Genomic DNA, 22036 nt, shown 5'->3' on the forward strand with positions numbered 1-22036 from the left:
GTGAACTGAGCTCAAATAAACACTATTTAAAAAAAAAAACTAAAACACTTGCTTTCTTGACTTATTGTAACATTTGCTACAATATTAGTTTTTAACATTTATTTTTGCTATTAATAACAAATTTGAATAATTAGAAATGTTTTGCATACATTTTTTATCGTTCTAAACATCCATTGGGTTTGTGCATTTTAAAACACTGTACATGTCTACACAGTGTGTGTTTTTTAAAAGTGTGGAAACTTTTTATGGTTTTTAAGACATGGTCATGTTTCCTCTTTTTTGTATGCAACAACGTAGGTTTTTTTTTCCCCCAAAACATTTGATATGTTGATATTCAGTCTTGGCTACCTGCAATTGTAAGTAGATTCATTTTCTAATTTACATTTTTGCTTTAGAGAACAAATGGCCAATTTGAGCAGATGTGATTTGGCTTGTTTCTGGGAAGAACCAAAAGAAAAAAACAGCTGCAAAAACTTCTTAAAGAAAAAATAGCAAATTAGATCAGTCACATGGGGATATTTGTAAATTTGTTTTTTTCCCACTATGATACACTATATAGACCAAAGTATTGGGACCCCTGACTTACTAGCCATATGTGGTTCTTCCTCAAATATACAATTTCTGGATGCGGATCAAAATCTTTTCCAGCATGACAATGCCTCTGTGCACAAAGCCATCTCCATGAAGATATGCTTCACATAGATTGGAGTGGATGATCTCCTGCTATAGATCTCCAACCCTATTGAACACCTTTTGGGATGAATTTTACACATTGAATGCACCCCCAGGCCTCCTCACCTCACCTACATCAGTACCTGACTTTACTAACACCGTTGTGGCTGAATCTGACACAAATCTCCACAGGATCTAGTGGAACATCTTCCCAGAAGGATGGAGGTTTTTATAGCAACAAATCTCGACTAACTGTGGAACAATCTGTTCAAAAAATACATAAAACCATGAACCAAAGATTTGTATGTCAACATATTTTTGCCAAAATAGTGTATCTTTGAAATTATGGGAATATTTCAGGTCTAGAAGCATGTTGAATTATTTTGATCAAGTACAGTGCAATGAGTGAGGGGGGAAAAAAGAAAATATATTTGTATTTTACAATTGATCATTTATTACAAGGTCATGATTTAGTGAACAATCCAGAAGTCAAAAAGTTGAACAAAAATTTTTTTTTAAAGAACTAATATTGAATATTAGGGAAATAAGGTAATCTAGAAACATCACAGCTGCTGTGTTCAGGTCCAGAGTCACGGGAGCTGAACGTGTGAAAAGTGGAAACCAATAAAGCCATTGTTGTACTTGACATAAAATATTTAAATTTAATATTCATGTTTATGGTTATAATAAATAATTTCCTTTTCGCATTTTGTACCAAAAAAGTGGATGGATTTGTTTAATGCCCAGCTTTTATATACACCGTCACTGGAAGGATTTTGAGAGGATGTTCCTTGCAGGCACTGCAGAAGTAGGGAAACACTCGTGGCGAGATGATGTCTGTGAAAGTGTAGAGCGGCGTCCTCTCTCTCGGGTCATAGAACGTCACCTTCGACCTTTCCATGTCTAACACCACTCTTACCACGTCCGGTTTGCTATTCATAGTTAGCGAGGACCAAGGTGCCGTGCAAGCCTTGTACTCTCCGTTACGCAGCCGGATGGTCCAGAACCCCTGCGCCGGTGTCAGCACGTTCTTGCCCTTCCTCCTCACTGATTCGCTGGCGACCCCGATCACCCAGTAGCTGTTGTCTTTGACTTCTACGTCCCAGCTGTGTTTGCCCGAGCGGAAGCCCTCAGCGGCCAGCATCTCTGCACTGACGTCGAAACGCTCCAGGTTGTCTGGGAGCTTGAAGATCTGGGAGCAGCACTGAAGAGTTGTGAGGTCCTCTGAGAGCTTGAAACAGCTCGCTGCTGTGTTCGGGTCCAGAGTCACGGGAGCTGAACGTGAAAAGTTGAAACCAATAAAGCCATTGTCATACTTGACATAAAATATTTAAATTTAATATTTATTTACCTAAAATGGTTAGCAGTGTGAAGATCGTTGGACTACAGTAATCCCACCGAACAATCCAAATCAAAGTACTGATTTATTGTAACTATAATGTTCCTATTATCATTTTTGTCAATTTTTGTCATTTTGTTACTTAATCAACTCAGTTTATGTGAAAAGACTCGAATGTGATTCTCAGCACCACTGATCTATTAATAGAATGATATTAATTTGTCAAACACTGATTGATTTCTAATACAATGATCATGAGCCCAAAAACTACTTTAAAAAAATCTCGCACAAAAAAAGGCCACGGGTGTTGTGGCAAGTTTGAGTCAGGAGTTTCTTCCATCATTTATTTCTCTCAAAATTGCTTGCTGTTGAACTGATGCTGAACTGTAAGTTGGGGATTAGTAGATGCCACCAGGCGGCAATCAAAACAAGTTCAAAACAGAGTGCGCGCTCGACACTGATTGGTGGCTTGGTGCGTGTTTGACCAGTTACGTTTTTATCCACTCAAATAAAAAGGAACGACTGGTTGAATAAAAAGTATGATATTTGACTTTGAAATGTAGTGAAGATCAAGTCTCGCCGAGTGGAAATACTTGTGCAATTATGCGAAAAAGCTGCTTAAGTACAGTAAGAAATTACATTTTACTTTGTTACTGTCCACTACTGCAGTGGTGTTTCATAAAAGAAACTATTTCACTGCGTCTCAAGCATAAGAAAAGGCAGGCAGGTTTTGCTGTTGGCTCCTAAAACCAAACACGCAAGCTCTGAACACCATTTATGAGGAAAGAATTCAGTATAGTGAAGATTTGTCAGTACAAATTCTGGACTCAAGGTTCCACAACAGTTGTGCCAACTAATGCCAGATGACCAGCTAGTTAGCAATGTACTATATGATGTGGACCGTGGCATTGACTGCAATATTAGCATTAGCATATTAGCATAACGTTATTCTTGGATGCCACTGAATACCACATTTGGCGTCCAAAACAGGACAGGGCATGTACAATGTAACCTATGTGAACTGTGAAACACTATAATAAATCACATTGCCTAATGGTCAGCAACTGTCCAAAGGACATTTTAAACAGGTGCAACTTGCTGTAAATGACCTGTTACAGCCACTTTCCGTACTGTGAATGTATTCATTTGAATGGAATATATCCTGTATACTTACTATATTGGATGATATTCAGCATCTTCTTCCAGACATAGAATTTTAAAGAGCCTAAATGTTTGGCTACGTCAACCAAAGACCCTGATATCATCTCCGGTTCCTGGGGGATCTGCCAAGTTCTGCACAGAGTGGTGAAAAAATTCACTTGATGAATGATGCAGACTTAAATATCTGTAATGTGTATCTTAGTGTTGAGAGAGAACCTCTTGAAGGCCGACATACCTCTTGATGGTTTCCTTGTAATTCTAGAAAGGAATACAGATACCTCACCATAAACTCCAATAGGCTATTAACTATTAACATTGGGATAAAAATGTCCACTGGATGGTTTACAATGGATTACATACTTGCAGGAATGGGATATCCTGAGCGCTCATCTCCTTTTCGATATGCCTAATGGTGTTTGTAAGGGATGCGATTTCGTTTTCCATTTCCTCAATCTTCACCATTATGGCCTCACTCTTCTCCGTCTCCTCTTTCTTGAGTTCAGAGAGTTTGGTAGCTTCTTCTTCTCGAAGGAACCTGTGCAGCGCCTCAAACTCATCTCGGATCTGCCTTTCTGCATGTTCGGCCTGTCTCTATAATAAAAGCAATCACACTTGCACATCACACTATTTACCAAACACAAATTGTGCTCCCAAATTGGCTTCATTTATAATTTGTTTATAAGTAAAGCTCTGAGCAAATGTTCTTGTACGCCACAGACAAAAAGTACAAAATTTTTTCGTAAACTCCATTAAAGGCGAAACTCTCAGAGAACTGCAAATGATTAAATGACAGGAAAATGGCAAAAATGTCATTGTCCATTGTTAGCCAACAAGTTTCAGTTAGTAAGTAAGTACCTTGATGTGTTCTGCTGTTAGATCATATGTGGATTTAACATTCCTGAAGAACTTCAGCTTGTCCTGCAGTGGCTTCAGAGCGGTCTTAAGTTCAGCCTGAAATACAATGTTAAAATATTCAGGTTTGGGTTTTAAGACTCTATAGCTTTTATGCCACATTATGTATGTTATGCAGGTTTAGCATGTTTTTTTCCATATCTCCAAGGCCAGTGGTTTGAGGTATACCCTCCCTTTGAGGGAATCTCATAGCTGTCATAGTATTTGTGTAAGGCAAGAAGAAGACATGGCAACCATGATGCAAGCTTCAGCATTAACCTGACCCAAGTTATAAAGTCAAAGAGGTCAGACTCTGTCAACTGGTATGGAGAGTGAGAAACATTTGAGAAAGCATTGGGAATCTGGTTTCAGCTTTTTTTAAGGAGGCTCCCTGCAAGGGCCAGTAGAAATACAGGGATATTCTTAGAAGAGGATCAGGTCTGTTGAAGTCCCAGCAATATCAGTTTCTGAGCAACTAAATCACGCCAGATGCTTCATTAATATCTTAATGGTTTTTCATAATGTCACTTCATATGTTGGTTATTACTCAGTAGTCGTCTGCATTGTTGCGATAATAGATCATTTGGCTGAACTAAAGAAGACATGTTAAACATATGGTTCCCTGGAACTCCCTCAAGATAGATACATGATTGAATTTCTCTTACTGTATACACTGTAAAAGTCTAAATCCGTTCTATATCTGCTACACGACATGACAAACGACCATATATTAAAAGTGGATCCCTGAAATACCTTTTTTAAGGTGATCCTTTTTAAGCTTTTACTTGTCCTTTCATCTATACATACCTTGCAATCTTGCGACGCCTCTTCCGAAGAGTATAATCTATGGCCTTTGTGGATTCCCGTTTCCTTGCACTCAACACATGTAGGCTGTAGATCTTCCAAACAGAACAAGGTCAGAGATTCGCCATGTTCCTTGCATGCAAACGGGTTGCTCTTGCGCCGTTCTTTCAGATATCCTTCGCAGGTTTTCTTGAGCATCGTGTTAACTATGAGTTCCCCAATGGATGCCGGCTGGCCGCAGAGTGGACATTCGCAAGTTTCTCCACTAACCCAGCTGATCTCCAAGCAGGATTTGCAGAATCTGTGTTTGCAGAAAAGCACCACAGGTTCTTGAAAAACCTTGCCGCATATTGGGCATGAGAGGTCATCATCAAGGACGGCACGCCTGGTGGACATTGTGGTCTTTGAGGGTCTAGCTTTATTGATGAGGTTCATATAGGACTACTGTGCTCCACCCAGTCTTACTCTGGTCTCCACCTCTTCAGGCATTACACACTTAGAGTCTTAAGTGTCTGACTTGCGATTTGGCGCTCGACATCCCCGTCAGTCAGACCTACCTATTCAGCGGCCCTTCAGAAGGTCATAATGCAAATTAGTTATGTGTGAACATCAGAGTGAAACCAAAGTAGCCAGAAGGGATTTAGTCAAAGGTGATTATTGACTTCGTCGTCAGAGGATCATGTGCAAAGAGTATTAAGAACGCATAGCAACCAAATTTCACCACCACATTAGCCAATGAATTACAAGATGAGAAGAGGACTAAAATAGACGGCATACGTGGGACCAAATTGGTCCGAGCCTCAAATTAACGTTCTAAAATACTCAAATCACAAGCTTTCAAAATCCAGTTTTCACGTTGAGCACCACAGTAGCGTCCTAACAGAATGTTAGAGTTATCTGTATTTCTTCTATCCATTTAAATACAAAAGACATTTTCCACATTTATTTCTTTATATTGTCTCAGTGAGTTTTTTCTCACTATTGCCATCCCTGTATTATTTGTTGATGATAAGTTTTGGTTTTAAAGTTACTAAAATCATGTCTTGAATTCTACCAGCCATAAATCATACTTGGGAAGACTTGAAGGTTTTGTATAGATTGGATGAATACATTATCTTTATTCTTCATTTTCTGTTTTTGCTTTTTAATGTAATCCTGAGTATGTGGACACCTGACTATAAGATTTGTATGGATTGTTTTTACAAGCATTCAGATGATCTTTAACAATATTATTGACAGCATTTCACTCTCGAGTTCTCTCCATTTCCTGTACTATACCACAAAACTGCTGAATTCTCAGTTCTGATTGTTTGGAGGACATTAGCTTTTCTGTAGTAACAGCTACTTTACAGCGACTTATTAACAGCAGAATAAAATAATAATAAAATATATCATTTATCAAAGTTTGTAATGTATCAAATTTGTAAGATGTTTATTTGTAAGATTTATTATGTATGGAAGGAGTCTCCAGTTTCAGTGTGTTGTATCAGTCAAATGTAAACCTTTCAGCGTTTTCTGACATGGAACGGCTTCGGTTGGTGTCTTTTTTTCCTCAACAAACAAGGACACAGTTTTATATTTTGTATTTTTAACTGGAATGAAAATGACTTGGATGTTCTGCAACACAAAGTAATTATCATTTTTTTCATAAACATATAATAATTTAATCGATGCACATTAAACACTGAGACGTGCTGTTTTAATAAGATTAGTACATGGTTTTTGATGACCTCCACTCTTCTGGGAGGATGTGCCACTAGATTTTAGATTGTGCTTGTGGAGATTTGTGCCCATGTAAAGCAGATCTTCATGGAGCTGGTTTTATGCACAGGGACAATTATATGCTACAATGCTACATCCTATACAAATGTGTGCCTCCAACTTTATGCTAACAGTTTGGGGAAGAACCACATATGACAGAAGACTTAGGTATCCTAATACTTTTGTCAATATAGTGCATCTTAGGGGACAAAAACATAATTTGCAAATATTCCCATGCTACTAATTTTCTATAAGGAATTTTAGGTATCTGTTTATGTGTAAATATAAGGTTTGAAGGTGTCCTAATATACATGTATAGTGTAGGTTAGTGGTGCAAGATATCCCAGTACTGCCGGCTACACACTGCCCCCTATTGTCGCACATCTAGAACTACAGCTGTCACTCTTAAACGATATTTTTCTAGTACCGGTATATCGTGCACCATTATTGTATAGCAGGGTGTCAACAGAATTTTGGTAGCATTACTACGATTCAGTGTCGTCCATGGAAATTTGGTGGCAGCTCAATCATATTCTGCATGGAGAACAGAATGAATATTTTCTTAAGTTTTGTTTGCTACAGTAATGAAAATGTATATAAGTAATTGCTCTGACTAAATGACTTATATAGGTTTTACTTGCACTAACACATAAACATTGAAAGGTGCAGTCGGAAAACTTTCAGGCTCTCGTGCTTTCTGTGAGATGAATTACAATTCCTGTGAACACACTCACATATCTCTACACCCTCACACCATCTTTTAAAGCTAAACACCATCTGAGTTACTTTTTATACACAGTAATGGGGAATGAGCAACTATCTTTTGGTGCTCTTTTCCAGACCAGAAGACTGTAAACAGAAACCTGAGACAAAGAAACACATATAGTCTGGTTGTATCCCAGAAATTGAAAATCTCTAACATTTTGTGATGAATTCCTGACTGCTGATGAAGGAAAACCGTCTCCAGAGACACGTGAGCAGGTTAGCTCGGTACCATGGAGACACCGTACTAAATATGTCCTCGGATTTGGACGTGTGCCTTCAACTTTCTGTTTTGCCTGAAGTATGTAAAACCTGAAGCGTCTGTAACCATCTGCAGAGTCAGATTGAGTTACTGTGACATAAGCTTTGCCCTTTGAGGTCAAGTGCCTGGATATGTGACCCTTTCAGCTTTGCTTGCTGTTTTTAAACATGTCATGATTGAAAAAAAAGTGGTGAATGTAAGGACGTTGTTTTAGTTCTGCTGGGTGACAGATAACTCAGGAAACATCTTGTGGACAGGTTGTGCTGAGTAATCACAGGAAAAGTTCTTGGGTTTTGTATTGAGCTTAATGCAGTTTTATTTGATCCAAATTGCTTGTAAAAGCAAAGACCAATAGACATCATATTAAAAACTAAGAGACTGCATGTGTGTGGGATTTCATCAGGTCTGTATGTTGCCATGCATTAGTAAAGAAGAAATAGTTTGGAGTAATTTGTTATAGTAAGATAATCAGTGGGGTGTGTGATTCAGTGGAGTCCATTATTTTCCAATAATCAGGATTTTTTGTTATTCTTAACAGCACTTCAGCAGAGGATGCTCTTATTATGATATACTTTTTATATGTTAATAGTAACAATGAATGCTGTGGAACGTCTGGGAAATAAGCAGCAAACAACAGCAGCAGCCAAAATATTTGTTCTTTCAACAGGTTATCTATCTATCTATCTATCTATCTATCTATCTATCTATCTATCTATCTATCTATCTATCTATCTATCTATCTATCTATCTACTGTATCGCTCTCCGTCTGTCTGTCTGTCTGTCTGTCTGTCTGTCTCTCTCTCTCTCTCTCTCTCTCTCTTTCTTTCTCTTAGATCCTGCTTATTTTTACTTATTTTTATAGCATAGAAAACAGTTGATTCTTTACCAGCCTCATTCTCTTTCTGTCTGTCTCTCCATCAGTTTCTTTCTTTGTTTCTCTTTTTCTCTTTTAGATCCTGTTATCACTTATACTTACAATATAGCAGCAAAAACATTTCTCTCTCTCTCTCTCTCTCTCTCTCTCTCTTTATTCATTCATCAATTATACTTACACTACAATAACAAAAAACTTCACTCATCTCTCTCTCTTTTTCTCTCTCTCTCTCTAAATGGAGAAAATAAACACAGACTTGTACAGAGCACTGAAACTGGAGACTCCTTCCATAAATGTTAAATCAGCATCTGCTCAAAAACATTCTGTATATTTGTGATTATTAGTTATTTCCCCTTTCCAAAAAAATATCAAGTAACAAATAAGAACTAAAATGAACGTACACTTGCGATATCCAGCTGTGTCACATCTGTTCATACAGCAAACACCTACCCGACCAATCAGAATGAAGAATTCAACAGCGCAGTAATAACGGTGTAATAATCATTCCCACCTTGCACTCCTGCGCGGTGTCGCTCAGCGGAAAAACCCTGTGGTTCTTATGAATCCCTGAGCGGTGGCATGCTGTACATATCGGACTCATTTCTGTGAAACAGAAGAGTGTCAACTTCACGCCGTGTTCTTTACACTTTCGTTGTTGACAGAACAGACACTTTTGAGAAAAGCGAGACAGGCACGATGAGCAAAACCCAGAGCCACATGAAATGCAGCAGGGAACCAGAGGAACATTGAAGATCTCCCCACATGCCCTGCAACATGGGTCGTCTTCCAGGCAAAACATTTCCGTCTCCATGGTTCTTCCATGCGTTTCTTCTGTGCTGATGTCGCCCAGTGTTTTTGTGGTCTCGGCTGTTCAGTATGTAAAGTACTGCATGTTCCATGTACTTGCATGTATGTGTGTGTGTGTGTGTGTGTTCCACCTCAGCAGATACTGTTACAGGAATCCTCTGTCTGAAGAGACTCTGGCGCATGCCATCACTAACTCTCTGGACCTGGAGTTGCCCTGTGGTGGTGATGGATTTGGAATGAAACATGCCGTGGGATTATTATTTTAGTTAAGGCCATAAAGATATTTGATTTATTCATTATGAATCGATTCAATGTGATTTATTATACCCACGTGCCCGTTTTTCACTCATTTGTGTAGACGTGTCTGCTGGGGAAAGTGGCAGTTTGGTGGTTAAGACTCTGAGTTACTGATCAGAAGGTTGAAGATTTAAGCCCCAATTTTGCCACGCTGCCACTGTTGGGGCCCCTGAGCAAGGCCCTTAACCTTGTGTACTCCAAAGGTGCTGTATCATGGCTGATCCTGTGCTCTGAACACAGCTTCCTAACATCGCTGGGATATGCGAAGAAGGAATTTCACTGTGCTGTAAAATACATGTGACAAGTTCTTTTATTTTCTTTCTTTTCTGTATTACGATATTGGTAACCATATTCTTGTATTTATGGTTGTTGTCTGATGCTTGAGTCAATTCAACGTTTATTTGTATACCACTTTTAATTAACATTATTCCAAAGCAATTACCTTCTATTATTTTATCCCTACTGAGTGAGCCAGTGGTGACTGTGGAAAGAATAAAAACATTGGAAAAGGGATAATATAAATATTACTGAAAAAATCTTTAGACGTTTTTTGACGACAGCTAAAGACTTTGGAAAATCTTCCATAAACAAACACCTGTCTAAAATAAGCTCCTCCCACAATCACCTGTCTAATAAAAAACATCCCCCCCCCCCCCCGTTCAATTCTCAATTAAAAAATAATTCCCAATAACACCTTATTAAAATGGACACGCCCACAGAATGAGACACTGCCTAAATAAACACCAAAATCAAACACCAACCGCGCAAATACTTTATTTTTTTACAACTTTTATTTTGAAAGAAAAGAAAAAAAAAATAAACAAAATCCCGAACTTTTTCCCGGAAGTGAAATCAAGTTTATTTCCTATTGTTGACGCCAGTCTGGCGGAACTCCGCGTACACATCTGCTTCTTTACATTGTCCGGGTTTTTATTTGTTTTTAATAATGAGTTTTAAACGCGCTCGGTTTGTCGCATCGTTTATTTATTTCTATTTTTAATTTTCCCGCTCGTTTATTTCTTTGTTTGAGCTTTTTTTTTTTTAAATAAATAAATAAATAAAAGAAAGAAAGAAAGAAAGGATTTTTGTTATCGTTGCCGGAACGAAGGAGTGAGTGTTTTCTTTCCCGTCGTCATGGCCGAGCCGCGGTGTTTCCAGACGCAGCTGAACTCCATCATGGAGATCATGAGTCGGGCGCTCGTGCGGCAGATCTGTAAGCTCGTGGACAGCGACCTGGCGACGCTGCGGCTCGAGCTGGAGCGCGCGATGCGCGACAACGCGGCGCTCGCGGACAAGACGCGCGCGCTCGAGGGCGAAGTGGCGGCGCTGCGGGGCGCGGGGGCGCGTGCGACGCGCGCGCCCCGCACGAGCTGCCGGTCGGTGTGCGTCCAGACGACGGAAGGTGCCGCCTCACGTGTTTTCTCTCTGTCTCTGTCTCTGGTTTTCACGCAGATCTTTACTATAATCTTGTCCATCATCCAATCCGACTTTCGAGAGCTCAAAAGAGGGAGCTTTCTGCGCATGCGCAATTAACTGTTGTCCAATTAAGAACATTCGATTCAATCCAGTCTGATTTATGGAGCACATTTAACAATCAGCTTTACAGAGATAGAGGTTATGAAATATGAGTTTAATAATGCACAATCATACTAATCCAGTTCTTTTTTTCATCCAATCAGACGCTCCACCATCCATTAACGGCATCTTCGGGAAGGAGTGGTGCTCCAGCCTATGGGACGGGAGGCCCAGGACTGAACAGGAGGTGGTGGAGGTGGAACTGGACATATCTGAGGTATACAAGGTCACATTTCCTGCATTTACTTTAACTATGTTCTTCATCGCACGTCATCCGTATACTTCTTTGCTCCAGGTTGAAAACGATGAAGAGAGGAACGTGCGCTCCATCAAAGAGGAGGTTTCTGACCAGGAAATCTGCATCATCAGTCCAAGTAAGAGTAAAATGATACAGCGTTTAGAACTTTCTAAACTGAAGTAAACCAGGATTGTACGAAAACAAGCAATAGGTTGTAAGTTAAGCGTATGCTTGGTTTGTGCTTTTTTTGAGCATCTCATTCAGCATCTAGTCGTTATTTGCTCTTATAATAACCTCCACTTTTCTGGGAAAATGTTCCACTAGATGTTTGAGTGTTGTGTGAGATATATTCCACCACAATGGTCTTGAGATCAGAGTTCTATAGCAGACCGCTAAGATCTTCCACTCAAACCCATGTATCTTCATGGAGCTGGCTTTGTCCACATGGGAAGTTTGTCATGCTGGAACAGGTTTGTAGCACCTTCTCCCGAAAACATTCCCATCATCCAGCAGCTACAAAGATCAGGTCTGTCAATCAGACCTCAACAACCTTTCAAACTGCTGCTCATGCAGGAAGTCACAGAGCAGAGTAACACACTCAGAGAAAAACTCTGTATACATGATTTCACAGGCGATGGTGATTGGCTGGTGTCACTGTGATTGACAGAGGAGAGGGTACTTAAAAAAAAAAGAAAGAAAAGAAATAAAACCAAATGTTTTTTTCCTGTTGTGTCTGCAGGATGATGCAGCTCTACCTCTGCCATGTTAATCCGTGTTCTATGTGACTCTCAGGACACGCCTTGGTCTCCGTAGTGTGTAGCGCATCTACTTATAATACATTTAGATTATAATAAAAGTAGTTTTTACCGATGCAAATACGTTACAAACGACGCATCACGATACAAAATGCCCATTTGTATTCGATACACTTTTTTTTTCATTCTCTGAATCTCAGCATCCGTATTTTGCTGAGCAATTTTGGATACCAAATACGCATTTATACCGTGCACTGATTTTACTCATGTCTCGTTAACGATCGATCGATTATTAACAAGGAATCTGTTTTATCCCCTAAACAGCATCACGGAGCAGAAAAAAGACGTCATCAGATCCTCACAACGTTCCGGAAGACGTAACCGACGATGACGACATCCACTTCATATCGGCAGGATTTCCAGAGACCTCGGACGTCGACGTCATGGCACCAGATTCCCCAGGAGCCGCAGCGACCAAGCTCATATCTATGGACGGCACTGTTCAGCATGTCATCGTGTCAGGCGACGATGACGACGACGATGAAGATGATGATGAGGGTGGTGGGGATGGTGACGATGAGAACAATGACATTAATGAAGAAGATCAGCTGGGGTTTGAGCAGCACTGCATGCCCATTGAGTTTATGGAGGGTGACCGGGGCGAAGCTGCGGCGTATGAGAGGCAGAGCGAGGTGGAGAAGGACGTGGAGCGGGACGTTCTAACCGACCCGGAGTGTATGTCCAGCTCGGGTGGAGGCAGCACTCACATTTTTAATTACTTTGACAGATTTAATATACATCACCGGGCCGGTCCGGGCAACGACTCGGGCAAGACGGACTTCACGTGTCCCGAATGCGGTAAGACGTTCCTGCGCCGGAATGGCCTCACGCTGCACATGAAAAGCCACCAAAAGCACAACGCGCACACGTGCCGCGTCTGCAAGGTGATTTTCCCTCAAAAGAACCTCCTCCGGACGCACAAGTGTCTGCCTCCGGAAAAAATGTCGCCCAAAACAGCGGACATGCGCTTCCGCTGCGAGGTGTGCAGCAAGTTCTTCCACTCCAAAGCCAATCTGAAGGTTCACTACGCCGTGCACACGGGCGAACGTCCTCACACGTGCAGCTTCTGCGGAAGAGGGTTCTCGCAGAAAGGCAACCTCACCACTCACGAGCGCATCCACAAGGGAGAGCGGCCATACGTGTGCACCCTCTGCGGCAAAAGCTTCACCCAGAAAGGAAACCTGACTCACCACCTGGCTATTCATAGCAAGATGAACGGCAGGATGAGAAATGCTGTGGAAAAATGGCAGTGACATTATTATTATTTTTGTTTTTTGTTTTTTTTCACGCAGGTTTCATCTCGGGAATGAATTTTTTTTTTAACAGATTTTAAAAATCAGTTCCTGTTTCTCTGTCAGTCTTGTGCGTTTTTTTTACTTTTTTCATGAAAATCTTACAAGAAACAAAGAACATGAAGTGAGAATTTGATGTAACTAATGCCTGAGCCACACTAAAATGGAATCAAATGGTCTTAAACAATTGTGGGTGTGGAGGGTGTGTGTGTGTGTCTTTGAAAGATGAATTGTGCTGCTTTGAAAAAGAAAACACACTTCCTGACATTCCGGCTTTGGCTTCTTGAACAATCCTGCCTATTATGTCACGTTTTAAAAGCAAGCCTGTGATTGGTGCACTCGAGTTCATCACGAACGCACCATCTGCACACTAAACACTCCCACTCGAGGGTAAGTACAATGTTTAGTAAGGTGGTTTTTATCTTCGCACGATCCTCCGATATTGTCTACATAGTTGCAGTTGTATTAGGTCAGCCCCGCCTCTCCAAAAAGAGCCAATCAGCTTTTTCTCTTATAATTCAGCTTTTTTTGTCATTAAAAAAAGTTTTTGTCTTTCCATACATCTATCGTTACTTATTTATAGGTTCCTAACAGTGATTTCCAAAGCGCTCTCTCATCCATCCAGGTTCATGATTTTCTTACCGTCTTTTGTTTACTTTAAGAGAAAGGGTTCGTGCCAAGGTGGCCACCGAATAGATCTTCTGCTCTCCTCTGTTCTACCACCACCAACCCCCGGCTCAAAATCATAATATTTACACACCACCAGATTCCTACTTGATCACGAAGAAGATTTTACGCTCTGAGAGTTAGGATCATTCCTGATTCATGAGCGTAAACTGAAAGAGCGCAGAGTTTTATTTAAAAACATTTTATCTGCAATTCTTTATGGCGTTTTTTTGCACTTCTACAGTACTTTCGGGTGGATTAAATGGTGTAGTGTGGCCCAGGCATAAAGCATTAATCTCAGCATTTTGTTTCTAGTTCAGTATGTCAATAGTTACTCTCAAACTACATTTGTAAGGGGAAGAAAAACGTTGCATTTGCATCATTAGTATGGATTTTATGTATCGACTTCAAATATATGATGTATTTTACAAGAATTGTGTGGGTTTTTTTCAGTGTGATATTAAGCAGCTTCTGCATACCTATATACAAATACGACAGACAGACAGACAGACAGACAGACAGACAGATAGATAGTCCAATATACAATCCTATATATACGTTTTAGGCAGGAGTAAAGAAATGCTGTAAATGATTTTAAATATTTTAATTGCTTACCTTTATTAATTTACAAAATTCAGTGTGTGAACAAAAGAGAAAATTAAATCAATATTTGGTGTGACTACCCGTTGGCTTTTAATTCTTACTTTTGCACAAAGTCTGGGCTTTTAAAAGATCAGAGTCAAACTCTGCTACTAAGGTGAGGTTGTGGAAGACAGGGCACAAGAAGACTCTTGTGTGTATATATATATATATACAGTACAGACCAAAAGTTTATATATATTATATATACAGTACAGACCAAAAGTTTGGACACACCTTCTCATTCAAAGAGTTTTCTTTATTTTCATGACTATGAAAATTGTAGATTCACACTGAAGGCATCAAAACTATGAATTAACACATGTGGAATTATATACATAACAAAAAAGTGAACTGAAAATATGTCATATTGTAGGTTCTTCAAAGTAGGCATCAAGAGAATGCCAAGAGTGTGCAAAGCAGTAATCTAAGCAAAAGGTGGCTACTTTGAAGAACCTACAATATGACATATTTCAGTTGTTTCACACTTTTTTATGTATATAATTCCACATGTGTTAATTCATAGTTTTGATGCCTTCAGTGTGAATCTACAATTTTCATAGTCATGAAAATAAAGAAAACTCTTTGAATGAGAAGGTGTGTCCAAACTTTTGGTCTGTACTGTACATACACACACACATGCAGGCAAACTATGTTCATAAAATTATGTCATTTTTCCATTCCACATTTAGTCTCCACTTGCTCTTATATAAACTTCCACTCTTCTGGGAAGATGTTCCACTAGATTCTTTCTAGCTACAAGGGTGTTTGTTAGTAAAGTCAGGTACTGATGTAGGTGAGGTGAGGAGACCCGGGGTGCAGTCAGGGGTGTGCAATAGGGCTGAGGTCAGAGGTCTATAGCAGGAAAAGCTTATCTTGGGTCTTAAGGGAAAGTTAATGCTACAGCACCCAAAGACATCCTGTATATTTTAATTAAGCAGATCTGAAAGAAATATTACTTGTGATTACTGTAAGTTCTGTCCAGTCTTTAGTTTCTTTGTTAGCTGCATTATCTCCATTTTACACACACACACACACACACACACACACACACACACACACACACACACACATACTTATTCATTATTATAAATTATGGATTAGAAGGAATCGAAATATTTTTTTTTTTAAAACCGACACTGATTTAAATTCCAATGAAAAATAACTTAAGTACTTAAAAGAAAAACAATTTTTTTTATTCAAGATGTTTTTGTCTTTTAAAAAATGTAACAATCAGAAGTCATTTAAATGCACAATTAAACACACTTAAAAAAATAAATAAAAAAAATCTTAAAGAATTTTAAAAGGTGTCTACAAAAATTATACTTTAAAAAAAAATAAAAATAAAAAAGGATTAAGTCATTTAAAAAATCTGAAACTGTACCAAGGAGAAAGCAAACGGGAAATAAAAACAAACACTCGCATAGTTCCCTTCTGAGCGTGATTTATTAATCAGCTGAGAAAGCAATATTAGAAAGCTGATAGTGGTGTAAATAAATACTAAAGAGTCTGTACAAAATGCTGAATAACTAACTCGGAAAACATTAAATATATCAGGACAAACTTAAATAATAATAATACTTCACTTTCTGAACACGTAAAGGGTTAAATATAAAAGGTACAATAATTGAAAATGTATAAGAATAATTTATACTATGCTAAGAAAAAACAAAAATTCACCAACATGCACAAGATTTTAGTTTTTGTGTGTTTTTAGTACGAGTTTACACTCAGCTACCAGTTTATCAGGTTTATACGGATACTACAGATCACTGTACAGGTGCCTTTACTGACTGGGGCATGTCTGTGGTTCTGCCCCTGATCTGCCCTGGATAAAGGGTTGGGGTTATTGAGGAAAGGGCGAGGTTTTAGAGACAAACCTTGGCAATATGATGTAGCGAAAAAGAATCAGTACATGATTGAAGAGAACAACCAGTGTGTTGTGCAATGTGAGTCATTCCTTCTACCTTAAAATTGATTTCTTTCAAATAGCAGCTGAATTTTTATCCGTTTTCCAAACACAGAGAGTTTTTTTTATTATTATTAATTAAAATATAAAACACATTGGTAGTTAATAGGCTTGCAAAAAAAATTTTGGTCAATTTCCCAAAAACATTATGGAAATTTCATCTGGGGAATATTCCAAGTTGGAAACTTCCCAGGAATTTATGTGAATTCATTAGAAATGTGATGCGTTCCATATACAAACATGAACAGAAACATTTGTTTGGTCATAAGCTGACACGCATGCAAACCAATACAGATATTTTTTAAAAAACTTAAATTTTTTACTTTGATTTAATTGTTGCTACACTTTTGTTGCACAATAGCTTTTACACGGCACAAGGAAGTTTAAAACAATAAATGTATGTAATATTTACGTAACTCACGTGAATAATCGCCAAGATGGACATTTTTTTTGACATTGTTTTGTTATTGATTCAATAAACAATGTTTCTGTTATGGAAGGATGAACGTGTGTAGGGGGTGTGGCCTCATGGTGTAGGGGGTGTGGCCTCAGTCACCCTGCAGTAAGTGAGCATGTGATTGATGAATGTCCAGGATAGAAATTCAACTAAAATTGTATTAAAGCTGGTTGTTTTATCTTAAATTATACTTTACGTTTTTTTGTTTTTTAAACTACATTTAATTTCCCTGTTGCAATTTTGTGAATTCCCTGTTTCCTATTAATTCCAATGGAAAATTTTCTAGTCTTTAAAATTCCCTATTAGTCAATACTGAATGTCCACTGAAACACGTCTGACGTAAAAACCCAAACTCAAAAACCCCCACATCTTAAAGAGAATTTATGAAGCATGAATTCCACTGTAGTGAAGACTTTCCTATGGAGGAAAAATGTTTCGGCTCTTCCAAAACTCTGACACTTGAGGCTCCTTCCACAAATAAATAATATCGAAATAAAACTTCAGCCGTTTAAAAACCGAACTTACTGACACACGATACACCCATACTAGCAACACACACACACACACACACACACACACACACACACACATTTATAGCACTATGTTAGTGTTAATACTGTGCTAAGAATGAACACCACCCAAATAACATCTGCTGAGCTTCTGTACCTTTCTAATGATAGACAGGGGGCAAAACAGGGGGGATAAAGCAGTAGTAGGGTATAGGGTAGCTCAGTGGTTGAGATGTTAGACTTTTGATCAGAAGGTTGTGAGTTCAAATCCCAGCACCACCAAGCTGCCACTGCGGCGCTTAACCCTCGACTGCTCAGTTGTATGAAAGATAATTAGAAGTAGTTCTGGTGTAAATGTAATAATATAAAATGCAGTCAGTAGATGCACCTTGTTTCACTTAAACTGGTAGCTGGAGTGTTTTGTGCCCATCTGCACAATGCACAGTGTGTGTGTCGAATAGAATGGAACGTAACCTTGCTCGAGTTTTAGCTGTTGCACTGATGAATGTTGAAGCCGTGTTTATAAGCGTAACGTTTGCCGCAGTCCACGCAGCTGTATGGTTTCTCTCCGGTGTGGCTGCGCAGGTGTATATTTAGTGAGCTCTTCTGCGAAAAGCTCTTGGCACACTCCATGCAGGTGTAGGGTCTCTCTCCGGAGTGCGTACGCATGTGGATTTTGAGGTACGTCTTCTGAGCAAAGCGTTTGCCACACACCATGCAGCTGAAGGGTTTCTCTCCGGAGTGCGTCCGTAAGTGCACTTTCAAATAGCTTAAGTAGTTGAAGTTCTTCCCGCAGAACACGCACTCGAACTTCTTCTGCTCCGAACCCGATGTGAAGTTCTTCGGAGCGTCCGAGTGCAAGTTGGCGGGAAAGAATCCGGCAAACTCCTCCGAGCTCATGTTGGATGACGTAGCGGCGTCTCCCAGCGCAGGAGGTCTCTGGTCCGCTCTGACGTCGAACGTTTGGTCCACGGCGCCACGCAGCTGCGTGTTGTCCAATGCCGCTGCGTACGCGATGAAGTCCTCGCCCCTCTGGACCGCTTCCTGATCCGCTTCAGAGAACGCCAGGTCTGTACGTAAATAAAGTAAGAAGAGAACGTTGTGGAGCGTATACAGCGACTATATGGTTTATATGGATCTCAGATCTTTTAATGAACCTTTCTCGTTGATCCTCGGGTTCGTGTGTGGCTTGCTTTTGCCTGGGCCGTCGTCAAATGTCTCGTCTTTGATGATGATCATGTCGGGTCCGTCATCTTCCATCAGATCAATCGACTAACAAACAGAAATAAAAATAATTATTTAATCAGACTGCACCAGTGCATGTGACACCGAGGATGACTGACAATTGAGTAACTGTAACATTTCTACCAAACTGCACCACTCTCAAAATGTCCCACCATCAGACTGTACAACTCTCAAAACGTCCCACCCTCAGACTGTACAACTCTCAAAACGTCCCACGCTCAGACTGTACAACTGTCAAAACGTCCCACCTTCAGACTGTACAACTCTCAAAACGTCCCACCCTCAGACTGTACATCTCTCAAAACGTCCCACCTTCAGACTGTACAACTCTCAAAACGTCCCATCCTCAGACTGTACAACTCTCAAAACGTCCCTCCCTCAGACTGTACAACTCTCAAAATGTCCCAAAATCAGACGTTACCACTCTCATAATCCTCCACCTTCAGACTGTACAACTCTAAAAATGTCCCACCTTCAAAATGCCTCAGACAACCTCAGACTGCCCCACCCCTTTAGGTTGCAGCTCTCCAAAACGTCCTACCCTCAAACATCTCCTACTGTTGATGTTTCTGACTAATGTAATTGTTACTGTGTTCCTTTATTTTTCTTACCATAAAATAGGAATGAACACTGGGGGTTATTTTATGAAGTACAAAACAGTCATCCATGCTCTTACACCAGTGTAATTACATTGACCCAGAACATAAATACACACACACCCACACACACTCACACACACACACACACACACACACACACACACACACACACCTCGATCATACACGGGTCCACACGGCTCTGCTGCTTCTGTGCCGCATTTGACTCCTTGTCTTTCCACAGATCCATGCACCACTCCTTCCCAAACACGCCGTCGATGGTGGGGCGATGTCCAGTTTCTATTCAACACGGAGATGAATTTCCACAAAGCCATAAAGCGATAGTTCAAAGCAATTTCATGTGCAGAATGTTTTTCTTTACGGAGTTTACAGAGTTAGTAGAAGGACTGGGGTTAGACTAATGATTTGGTTTAGTATAGGGACTAGAGTTAGTATAAAGACTAGGGTTAGTATAGGGACTAGAGTTAGTATAAAGACTAGGGTTAGTATAAAGACTAGGGTTAGTATAGGGACTAGAGTTAGTATAAAGACTAGGGTTAGTATAAAGACTAGGGTTAGTATAAAGACTAGGGTTAGTATAGGGACTAGAGTTAGTATAAAGACTAGAGTTAGTATAAAGACTAGGGTTAGTATAAAGACTAGGGTTAGTATAGGGACTAGAGTTAGTATAAAGACTAGAGTTAGTATAAAGACTAGGGTTAGTATAAAGACTAGGGTTAGTATAGGGACTAGAGTTAGTATAAAGACTAGAGTTAGTATAAAGACTAGGGTTAGTATAGGGACTAGAGTTAGTATAAAGACTAGGGTTAGTATAGGGACTAGAGTTAGTATAAGAAATGGAGTTAGTATAAAGACTAGGTTTAGTATAGAACTAGGTTTAGTATAAGAAATGGAGTTAGTATAAAGACTAGGTTTAGTATAAGAACTAGGTTTAGTATAAGACATAGAGTTAGTATAAAGACTAGGTTTAGTATAAGAACTAGGTTTAGTATAAGACAGAGTTAGTATAAAGACTAGGGTTAGTATAGGGACTAGGTTTAGTATAAGACAGAGTTAGTATAAAGACTAGGGTTAGTATAGGGACTAGGTTTAGTATAAGACAGAGTTAGTATAAAGACTAGGGTTAGTATAGGGACTAGGTTTAGTATAAGACAGAGTTAGTATAAAGACTAGGGTTAGTATAGGGACTAGGTTTAGTATAAGACAGAGTTAGTATAAAGACTAGGGTTAGTATAGGGACTAGGTTTAGTATAAGACAGAGTTAGTATAAAGACTAGGGTTAGTATAGGGACTAGGTTTAGTATAAGACAGAGTTAGTATAAAGACTAGGGTTAGTATAGGGACTAGGTTTAGTATAAGACAGAGTTAGTATAAAGACTAGGGTTAGTATAGGGACTAGGTTTAGTATAAGACAGAGTTAGTATAAAGACTAGGTTTAGTATAAGAAATAGATTAATATAAGGTATAGGGTAGTGTAAGATATTGGATTAGTGTAATTACTGCTAAATTAATGGAGTATTCTAAAGACTAGTGTTAGTATAAGAAATGGATTAATAGAAGAAAAAAACTATACTAATGAATATGTTAATAAAGGAATGGGTACATAGAAATAGTAGTTTAGTAGAAGTGCTGTATGATGTTTAATGTTGGAGATGTTGGATTAGTAATAGAAGTGCTGTATGATGTTGGAGATGTTGGATTAGTAATAGAAATGCTGTATGATGTTGGAGATGTTGGATTAGTAATAGAAGTGCTGTATGATGTTGGAGATGTTGGATTAGTAATAGAAGTGCTGTATGATGTTGGATTAGTAATAGAAATGCTGTATGATGTTGGAGATGTTGGATTAGTAATAGAAGTGGTGTATGATGTTGGAGATGTTGGATTAGTAATAGAAGTGCTGCATGTTCACCTTTATTCGGACCTTGTGCGCCTCGCCTCGCTCCTGCGCGCTCCTCCTGCTCGCCTTCAGCTTAATCTCTAACAAATCGCACTTCTTCTTCAGACCCTCGTTTTCTGAGATCCTGCGAGAAATCTCTCTCCTGAACACCGCGTGACTTTCCTCCACCAGTTTGCCGATCTCCAGCACGGCGGTCTTTGCCAGCATTTCCATTATGGACGCTAACTGGTTGTGAAAATGCGAGTCGCTCACCATGTTCTCCACCATCTTTAGGACGAACCAAGCTCAGAGTCCCAGCACTGAAGACGAACTCGGACTGCTTCTCCTAAACCCGGTCTCTACAGCCGTTCCTTTCAGCCCCGTTTCAGCCCCGTGGCTATTCCCTTCCAGCTCTTTTCTTTACTTTATTGTGGAAGGAAATGGAGAAGGGGATGCTGGGATTGCTTACCGTAACCCTCAGAATAGTAGAAGAACTGGTGTGTG

The 22036-nt window shown here is 39.5% G+C and overlaps 3 protein-coding genes across 4 annotated transcripts; 1 reads left to right on the forward strand and 2 right to left on the reverse strand.

Moving 5' to 3' along the window:
* Nucleotides 1–1024: 1024 nt before the first annotated feature.
* On the reverse strand, nt 1025–9399 carry trim35-13 (tripartite motif containing 35-13). 2 transcript variants are annotated; one of them, XM_046835107.1, is made up of 7 exons: nt 9039–9133; nt 4871–5437; nt 4028–4123; nt 3533–3763; nt 3408–3430; nt 3186–3304; nt 1032–1947 (listed from the first exon to the last, which is right to left on the reverse strand). In XM_046835107.1, the coding sequence occupies exons 2-7, from the start codon at nt 5300–5302 to the stop codon at nt 1409–1411; spliced, it is 1440 nt and encodes a 479-aa protein (XP_046691063.1). In that variant the 5' UTR covers nt 5303–5437; nt 9039–9133; the 3' UTR covers nt 1032–1408. The 2 variants fall into 2 exon arrangements, with proteins under 2 accessions (XP_046691064.1, XP_046691063.1); XM_046835108.1 differs by lacking the exon at nt 4871–5437 and having other exon boundaries at nt 1025–1947; nt 9039–9399.
* A 982-nt stretch (nt 9400–10381) lies between these two features.
* On the forward strand, nt 10382–14651 carry LOC124376445 (zinc finger and SCAN domain-containing protein 23-like). Its single transcript, XM_046835537.1, has 4 exons — nt 10382–11033; nt 11311–11423; nt 11502–11580; nt 12524–14651. Exons 1-4 carry the CDS (start codon nt 10766–10768, stop codon nt 13510–13512), a joined length of 1449 nt encoding a protein of 482 aa, XP_046691493.1. The 5' UTR covers nt 10382–10765; the 3' UTR covers nt 13513–14651.
* Nucleotides 14652–16283: 1632 nt separating this feature from the next.
* On the reverse strand, nt 16284–21701 carry LOC124376012 (gastrula zinc finger protein XlCGF67.1-like). The gene is made up of 4 exons (XM_046834870.1): nt 21566–21701; nt 19808–19932; nt 18949–19063; nt 16284–18861 (listed from the first exon to the last, which is right to left on the reverse strand). Exons 2-4 carry the CDS (start codon nt 19880–19882, stop codon nt 18278–18280), a joined length of 774 nt encoding a protein of 257 aa, XP_046690826.1. The 5' UTR covers nt 19883–19932; nt 21566–21701; the 3' UTR covers nt 16284–18277.
* Nucleotides 21702–22036: the final 335 nt, after the last annotated feature.

This window comes from Silurus meridionalis, chromosome 22 (genome assembly GCF_014805685.1).
Source record: "Silurus meridionalis isolate SWU-2019-XX chromosome 22, ASM1480568v1, whole genome shotgun sequence".
Classification (NCBI taxonomy): Eukaryota; Metazoa; Chordata; class Actinopteri; order Siluriformes; family Siluridae; genus Silurus; species Silurus meridionalis.

Excerpts from the sequence above, each read along its gene's own strand:
- trim35-13 (XM_046835107.1), bottom strand. The coding sequence starts at position 5,302 with ATGAACCTCATCAATAAAGCTAGACCCTCAAAGACCACAATGTCCACC. Across the intron at positions 4,124-4,870 it reads AGGCGTCGCAAGATTGCAAG|GCTGAACTTAAGACCGCTCT; the intron begins GTATGTATAGAT and ends ATTGTATTTCAG. Across the intron at positions 3,431-3,532 it reads AGGATATCCCATTCCTGCAA|AATTACAAGGAAACCATCAA; the intron begins GTATGTAATCCA and ends ATTCCTTTCTAG.
- LOC124376012 (XM_046834870.1), bottom strand. The coding sequence starts at position 19,882 with ATGGATCTGTGGAAAGACAAGGAGTCAAATGCGGCACAGAAGCAGCAG. Across the intron at positions 19,064-19,807 it reads TGGACCCGTGTATGATCGAG|TCGATTGATCTGATGGAAGA; the intron begins GTGTGTGTGTGT and ends TCTGTTTGTTAG. Across the intron at positions 18,862-18,948 it reads CCCGAGGATCAACGAGAAAG|ACCTGGCGTTCTCTGAAGCG; the intron begins GTTCATTAAAAG and ends ATTTACGTACAG.
- LOC124376445 (XM_046835537.1), top strand. The coding sequence starts at position 10,766 with ATGGCCGAGCCGCGGTGTTTCCAGACGCAGCTGAACTCCATCATGGAG. Across the intron at positions 11,034-11,310 it reads GTGCGTCCAGACGACGGAAG|ACGCTCCACCATCCATTAAC; the intron begins GTGCCGCCTCAC and ends TCATCCAATCAG. Across the intron at positions 11,424-11,501 it reads TGGAACTGGACATATCTGAG|GTTGAAAACGATGAAGAGAG; the intron begins GTATACAAGGTC and ends TCTTTGCTCCAG.